Source organism: Rana temporaria, chromosome 6, assembly GCF_905171775.1.
Source record: "Rana temporaria chromosome 6, aRanTem1.1, whole genome shotgun sequence".
NCBI classification, from domain to species: Eukaryota; Metazoa; Chordata; class Amphibia; order Anura; family Ranidae; genus Rana; species Rana temporaria.
This window is the reverse complement of record NC_053494.1, coordinates 17,444,772-17,453,812: the sequence shown is the minus strand read 5'-3', so window position 1 is coordinate 17,453,812 and position 9,041 is coordinate 17,444,772. Positions and strand designations below refer to the sequence as shown.

The 9,041-nt window shown below is 42.6% G+C and overlaps 1 protein-coding gene across 1 annotated transcript; it reads right to left on the bottom strand.

The window, feature by feature from the left end:
* Positions 1-2,427: 2,427 nt before the first annotated feature.
* RASD1 (ras related dexamethasone induced 1) lies at positions 2,428-5,236 on the bottom strand. The gene is made up of 2 exons (XM_040356346.1): positions 4,861-5,236; positions 2,428-3,284 (listed from the first exon to the last, which is right to left on the bottom strand). Exons 1-2 carry the CDS (start codon positions 5,180-5,182, stop codon positions 2,755-2,757), a joined length of 852 nt encoding a protein of 283 aa, XP_040212280.1. The 5' UTR covers positions 5,183-5,236; the 3' UTR covers positions 2,428-2,754.
* Positions 5,237-9,041: the final 3,805 nt, after the last annotated feature.

Sequence of the window (9,041 nt, the reverse complement as noted above, 5' to 3'; positions counted from 1 at the left end):
CAGTATACACACACACAGAATAGGTGCTGGAGAGGCTGGGCAGCTATAATACTGGGGTTAAAAAAAAAAAAAACAGATTTTTACACACTGTCTTTGGTTTTACTGAGGCTGGCAACCCTGATGGGACCCCCTAGTGGCATGGGGGCCCTCGGGCAGTGCCCGAAACGGTCAGTCCGCCCCTGCCTGTGGCCCTCCAGCTCTTGCAGAACTACAAGTTCCACGAGGCATTGCAAAGCTGATAGTTACAAGCATGACTCCTAGAGGCATGATGGGAATTGTAGTTCGGCAACAGCTGGCGGTCCGCAGGTTAAGCAGTGTGACAGAATAAGGTTCTCTCTAACCAGCTGGTTTATGATCTTCCAAGGCGGATGAAGTATTAGAGAAATAATCAGACTGAGAAGTGTTCCTCAGTTTTTCTTTTTAGACATAAAAAATAAAAATTCTAATAAAGAAATTGAAAAAATAAAATTTGAGAAAAATCGTCAGGATAGGGCGCCCCCTTTTGGCTGGTCCTCCTCCCAGCAGTGTCTGTGCAGGGATTAGTATTCTTATTTTTTGAACCTATAAAAACCTTCAGAAGTATGACAGAGCGGATGATTCTTTAATTGGAACAATTAATGTCAAATGATCCGTGCGGGGGATGGGCTGTTATTAACATTTTAAAAAGGTCATATAAAGTTATGGGATTTGTTGGGATGCAGCTTTGCTGATCCTCACACACCCAGAGTTGTTATACCCCTTGTAAAAAAACCTTCAACACTGATGGGGGGCCCCCTAGTGGCACGGGGCCCTCAGGCAGTGCCCGAATGGTCCGTCCGCCCCTGTATATGCAGATACACACTCCAGCTGTGGTGAGACTACAAGTCCCATCATGCCTCTGCCTCTAGTAGTCATGGCTGTGCCGGTCAGGCTTGTAATGCTTCATGGGACTTGTAGTTCCACAACAGTTGCTTACCCCTCTTGTTCCAGAGAATTTTGTATTATGTAGAAACAAGTTTATTATCTAATGCAGGGGTCTCCAAACATTCTAAACAAAGGGCCGGTTATTTGTCCTTCAGACTCTTGGAGGGCCGGACTTTGGCCAACGGGAGTGAACATTTTCCTGGCATCAGTGGGAGTAAATAGGGGGAGGAATAGTGCCCCACTGCTGGTATCATAGGGAGGAATAGTGCCCCACTGCTGGTATCATAGGGAGGAATAGTGCCCCACTGCTGGTATCATAGGGAGGAATAGTGCCCCACTGCTGGTATCATAGGGAGGAATAGTGCCCCATTAGTGGTGTCAGTGGGAGAAATGGGTGCTCCATTGTCGGTGTCAGATGGCAGAATAGTGTCTCTTATCATTGGGAGGGATAGTGCTCCAAGGGCCGGATAAAGGCAAGCAAAGGGCCACATCCGGCCCTCGGGCCGCAGTTTGGAGACCACTGATCTAATGTGCACCATTTATTGATATGCTTTGTGTATCGATTCATATTTATTGTATAATTTTGTTACCAGGTGGGTGTAAAATCTCATCACACCGATCTATACAATTCAGAACAATGGAAGCTAGATACACACTATACAATTTTTCTGTAGATCCCCCCCCCCCCCTCTTATTTAGATTTACCAAAACCATAAAATATGAGGTCAAACCTTTAAGACTCTGAATTTGGATGCAATCAGGCAGGCCCTGGCACTACATAGTTGAAAAGGTAAATTTACAATGTATGTGATCTGGATATTTTGCTATAAAATTGACACAGTTGTTACTTTTTGTTGTCTATTACGTGTGCTGTGTGTATTGTTGTACCATGTCGGCCTGTGCGGCCTTGTCCCTGTTTACAAATAAACAATTTCGAAAAAAAAAATAAAAAAAAATGTACAATGTATGTACTTATTATTGTGTAATCAATAAATATTTTTGACAAGGAAAGGGTACATTTAAAGGGAAATTGAACAACAAAAGTTGTATAGTTGTGTATCCAGCTTTAAACGTGGAACCCGCTTTAGCTTTTGCGATCTCTAAGTTCCAGCACTCCTAATGCATGCTGGGACTTCTAGTGCCACACAAGCCACCTAAACTTTATACCCTTTTGCATTTTGTTATTATTATTATTATTTTGGCATCACCACACTTTGTAGGACTCGAGGAAGCAGACACATACGAGAATGTATTTTAACTTTTTTTATTCGGTAGAAAAATATAGATTTTATGACACGACAATGAAATGTCTGATGCGCTATAAACAAAAATGGGTTTTGTTCAGTTCCTTTTACAATACTCCGAGAAATGTGCCCAGGGCACAGTGTAAACAAAGTCACTTTTCAGTCCTCGTAAAGTCTACAGAAATCAGATGTTGTCCCACATCGTCTCCCCATTGCTCAGTCCAGATGGTAAACCCGCAGGGGAGGGCGCTAATAACTCCGCTTGAGTATTTCATCTTTAACTTTTCATTTTTTTTTTTTTACATGAAGTCAACATACAACTTGCTGTTTGCTCCTTCTCAGTTCTTACTTTTAGACAGACTGGATGTAATGCTGTCCGAAAAAAAAATGAAAAAAAAAAAATCATCATTTTTTCCCCCAAGGCTGACCTCGGCGTTCCACAACGGCCTTGGTGCCCCGACTACTTGGCAGAAGGCATGGTGGGCATTGTGATCACCACGACGGACATGCCTCCTTCGACTTGGCTTTTTCAAAACACCTCGAACTTTTGTGTTGTCGAACTATGTATATATTTATAAAGCCTCGGCGGCTATAGACAAGTTGACCCCTAGCTAATAACGCATCTCTCTTTGTCTTTGCTCTGTCCACCTCCGATAGCTTTCTCCCTAATGTACATTAAGTCGCTGTGGATGCTGGGTCTGCGGGCAAAAGGGGCCACCACCCCATAGGCATCTCCGTCCTCCTTCACCTTCTTTCCTTTGAGGGACTTTTTGTGCAAGATCTCGCAATACTGGACAGAGACCTTACGGTGGAGATCTGGACTCATCTCGCTGGGGAGCTTGGCCATGGTGAACAAAGCTTGGAACATCTCATCCAGTCGAGAGTTTTTCTTGGCCGAGACCTCAAAGTAGGAGCAGTTACTGTCCGTTCCAACCAACTGTTCAATCTCTTTGGGTTGGACCTCTCTGTAGAAGTCTCGGTCTCCCTTGTTGCCACAAATCACCAGGGGGACTTCAAAGTTTTCCTTGGTCTTGTTCTTCAAGCAAGACTTGGTCTCTAAGATCTGCTGCTTTAGGCGCTGGACCTCCTCAAAGGAATCACGATTGTCCAGACTGAAGACCAAGATAAAGACATCACCTGAAGGAAAGAAGAAGAAGCAGCAGGTTAGTATACAAGCCAACCTTTTATTCTTATTACAACGCTTTTTATGTCTAGCTACTGTTCCTCAACTAACCAGCTCATTGGTACTACTACCAGCTTACTAGTAGTAGTCACATTGTTCTGTAAGACCTTTCATAGCTTAGCAAGACCTTTCTTCCAGAAGTGTCTTTAAGTCTGATCAATGTTCCTATCGCACATTTGTACCCAATTGGGGTAGGCTGGCCTAGGTCGCCGAGTACCGTATTCTTTTTCTGTTAAATGTTTGCCTGTACAAGGTGATTATACTACTTAAGTTGTATATTGAAAGCAACTACCTCAAGTGTTGTAAATTGATAAATCCAATAAAAATGTATTGATAAAAAAAATATTCCTATCGCACACGTTCCTGGTAGATATAGCTCATAAAACGGTGGGTGCTGCAGCGATTACCAGTTGGGTCCTGGAAACATCAAACAAGCGTATTCGCCAACAAAATCGGAATCAGCAACATTTTTGTCCAAAAAGTTTTAATGAGAAGAGATCGCATCACAAAAGGTGCAACGTTTGAGCACGCCTGACGAAGGGGTCCTGCGTGGATCCGAAACGTTGCACCTTTGTGATGTGAACTTTTTGGACAAATTTTTTTTTTCGATCCACGGTGTGCTGGCAAATATGTACGCTTAGTAAGTTTTAAAACATCTTCAGCATGACTGAACAAGCCCAGTTGAATGTGACTAACTACTATTATCCACCATGATCTGGATACAAGGAAAACCTTTGAAGACATACAAGTGGCTTAGTAAGCTATGCAAAGTCTTTAAGGTTGCAAAACAAGTCCAGTTGAGTGTGACTAGCTACTATTATCTACTATGATCTTAATACATGAGAACCTTTTCAGACATAAAAGTGGCTTAGTAAGCCATGAAAAGTCTTTAGGGTTGCAAAACAAGTCCAGTTGTGACTAACTACTATTATCTACCGAACCTTTGCCGACATAAAAGTGGCTTAGTAAGCCATTAAAAGTCTTTAAGGTGTTAACACAAGTCCAGTTGTGACTAACTACTACTACTAGTAGTATCAGATCAAAGAGAACCTTCACACACCTAGCCAGCTCATGGTTTATTATCGCACTCACCCCATTGAGAAGACATACAATCCAGTATAGGCAATGCCCAGGAAAGTCTACAAGTCAAAGTTGTATGCCAACCCAACAGTTGTGACTAACTACTACTACTATCAGATCAAAGAGAAGCTTCACACACCTAGCCAGCTCATGGTTTATTATCGCACCCACCCCATTGATACGACATAATCCAATGCCCAGGAAAGTCTACAAGTCAAAGTTGTATGCCAACCCAACAGTTGGGTGCTCATGCAAGGTTGCGCTAGGACTTCAGTGCAAAAGTTGAAGTCAACTAAGACTTCAAAACAAGGGTCTTCCCATAGAAAGATTGGGTTTATTGCCATCTTAAAAGGCTGCATGACTCCAACTAGGTGCTAAAGTTTAATCTTTGCCCTCTATAACCCTACAATTCAATATAGGTAGGTGGTGATCCAGGAGCCAGGTACTTACCAGTTAGGATGGAGAGCCTCCTCATAGCAGGGAAGGGGTGGTTGCCAGAAGTGTCCAGTATGTCCAGTTGGTAGACCTCTCCCCTGATGCTGTAGAACTTTCGGTGGAAGTCCTCTATGGTCGGGGTGTACTGCTCCTCGAAGCGGCCGCTCAGGAAGCGGCTGACAATGGAGGTCTTGCCCACCTTGGAGGAGCCAAGGATGACCATGCGGTAGCAGTTCTTGGCTGGGATGTTCAGCTCGGTCTCATTGGGGCACATCTTCTTGATCATGGCTGTCAGCTTTCCTCTGACTGTGTGGGTAGTGCTGTGACTGAGCTGCATAGAGAACAATCCTGCAAATCTTACAAGAGCTCTTCTGGCTGCCTGCAGAGACGGCGCCGACTTTTATGGAGAGATCGGACACGCCCACTGTGCTACGTCACTGTGAAGGCACAGCTTCGACTTCTGCAGAAAGTGCTGAGCAGAGGAGCTGCTGAGAAGTGACAGTTGTGTGTACGTGAGAGATCACCGAGAGCCACTGCAAGGAGAGATCCACTCATCTACCTGGAGCCTGGACTCTGCATATCACATACATGACTATTCTCCATACCTGACATTATGACATCATACTCTGTGCATGGGATCCCATACATCTACACACCACCTGATACATTGTAACATGCTCTGTGCATGGGATCCCATACATCCACACATGGGATCCCATACATCCACACACCTGATACATTGTAACATGCTCTGTGCATGGGATCCCATACATCCACACACCTGATACATTGTAACATGCTCTGTGCATGTGATCCCATACATCCACACACCTGATACATTGTAACATGCTCTGTGCATGGGATCCCATACATCCAATAACCTAATACATTGTAACATGCTCTGTGCATGGGATCCCATACATCCACACACCTGATACATTGTAACGTGCTTTGTGCATGGGATCCCATACATCCACACACCTGATACATTGTAACATGCTCTGTGCATGGGATCCCATACATCCACACATCTGATACATTGTAACATGCTTTGTGCATAGGATCCCATACATCCACACACCTGATACATTGTAACATGCTTTGTGTATAGGATCCCATACATCTGATACATTGTAACATGCTCTGTGCATAGGATCCCATACATCCACACACCTGATACATTGTAACATGCTCTGTGCATAGGATCCCATACATCCACACACCTGATACACTGTAACATGCTCTGTGCATGGGATCCCATACATCCACACACCTGATACATTGTAACATGCTCTGTGCATGGGATCCCATACATCCACACACCTGATACATTGTAACATGCTCTGTGCATGGGATCCCATACATCCACACACCTGATACATTGTAACATGCTCTGTGCATGGGATCCCATACATATATCCACACACCTGATACATTGTAACATGCTTGGTGTATAGGATCCCATACATCTGATACATTGTAACATGCTCTGTGCTTAGGATCACATCCATGCACACAACTAATACATTATAACATGCACTATGCATCATAGGATCACAAATATCCACACACCTGATACATTGTAACATGCCCTGTGCACAGGATTACATCCATCCACACACCTGATACATTGTAACATTCTCTGTCTGTGCATAGGATCCCATATATCTACACATCTGATACATTGTAACATGCTCTGTGCATATGATCAAATCCATCCACACAGCTAATACATTGTAACAAGCTCTATGCATCATAGGATTATATACATGCACACACCTGATACATTGTAGCATGTCCTGTGCATCATAGGATCCCATACATCCACACACCTGATACATTGTAATATACATCTAGATCACAGATCCACCACCATACATTATACACTGTGCATAGGATTACATACAGTTACAGATCACAGAGCCAACACAACACTGTGCATGAGATCCCACACATCTGCAGACCACAGATCAATACATTATACACTGTGCATGGGACCCCATACATCTGCAGACCACAGATCAATACATTATACACTGTGCATGAGATCCCACACATCTGCAGAACACAGATCAATACATAATATTATATACTGTGCACCGGATTCCATACATCTGTAGAGAACACATCCAACCCATTATATTATACACTGTGTGCATTCTATACATTTACACACCGCAGAGCCCATACATTACATTATACGCTGCTCATGGGATATTATACTGGGTATGTGCAGGAGGAGGTCACAGCATCTCTACAGCCTATGCATGCTACATCACATTGTTACCAAATTCTTTGGTGGCTTAAGATCAGAGCTGCTATGCTTCTCTCTCTCTACACTGGTAGCAGAGTCTCGTGTACCTGCACTTACCTGTATGCACTTACCTGTCTGCACTTACCTGTCTGCACCTACCTGTCTGCACTTAGAGGATTATAGCAACCATTGGTCATGCAAAGTTTCTCTGAGATTAGACTTTCTTGCAATAAAATCAATACATTATATTTTACACTGTGCATGGGACCCCATACATCTGCAGATCACAGATCCAATACATTATACACTGTGCATGGGACCCCATACATCTGCAGATCACAGATCCAATACATTATACACTGTGCATGGGATCCCATACATCTGCAGATCACAGATCCATTACATTATACACAGTGCATGGGATCCCATACATCTGCAGATCACAGATCCAATACATTATACACCGTGCATGGGATTCCATACATCTGCAGATCACAGATCCAATACATTATACACTGTGCATGGGATTCCATACATCTGCAGATCACAGATCCAATACATTATATTATACACTGTGCATGGGACCCCATTCCTCTGCAGATCACAGATCCAATACATTATACACAGTGCATGGGACCCCATACATCTGCAGATCGCAGATCCATTACATTATGCACAGTGCATGGGATCCCACACACCTGCATATTAATAATATACCTTGTGCATTAGATCCCAAACATCTGCAGATCACAGAGCCCATACAGAAAATGACACAATCTGCATGGGATTCTGTGCATCTGCAGATCGCAGAACCAGCCAGTACATACAATAACATGGGGGTTCCTTACATCGGAAGATCAAAGATCCAATACATTATATAATATACTGTGCATTATATCCTATACATCTACAGATCACAGAGACAATATATTATATGTATTGGATCTGTCATCTGCAGATGTTTGAAATCCCATGTACAGTATATAATATAATGTATGGATCTGTCATCTGTAGCTGAATAAAATCCCATGTACAGTGTATAATATAATGTATTGGATCTGTGATCTGCAAATCTACGGGATCCCATGTACAGATATAATATAATATGTACATGGGATTCTATGTATCTGCAGATCACTGGGCTAATGCAATATGCACTGAGCATTGGACTCTATACATCTGCAGATCACAGAGCCTATACATTATATTACACATTATGTGTATCTGCAGATCGTACAGCCATCCAGTACAATCACTGTGCATGGGATCCCATACATCTGCAGATCACAGATCCAATGCATTAAATTTTACACTGTATATGGGATTTTCTGCAGCTACAGATGACAGATCCATACATTATATTATATACTGTGCATGGGATTCCATACATCTGCAGATCACAGATCCAATACATTATATTATATCTGTACATGGGATCCCATAGATCTGAAGACCACAGATCAATACATTATATTGTATTTGTACATGGGATCCCATAGATCTGCAGATCACAGATCCAATACATTATATTATATCTGTACATGGGATCCCATAGATCTGCAGATCACAGATCCAATACATTATATTATATCTGTACATGGGATCCCATAGATCTGCAGATCACAGATCAATACATTATATTGTATCTGTACATGTATCTGCAGATAACTGAGCTAATGCAATACATTATGCACTGCTCATTAAATTCGCTACATCTGCAGATCACAGAGCCAATACAAAATATACACTGTGCATGGGATTCTATATACCTGCAGGTCACCGAGCTCATATATAATATTATACGCTGTGCATGGGATTCTATATACCTGCAGGTCACCGAGCTCATATATAATATTATACACTGTGCATGGGATTCTATATACCTGCAGGTCACCGAGCTCATATATAATATTATACACTGTGCATGGGATTCTATATACCT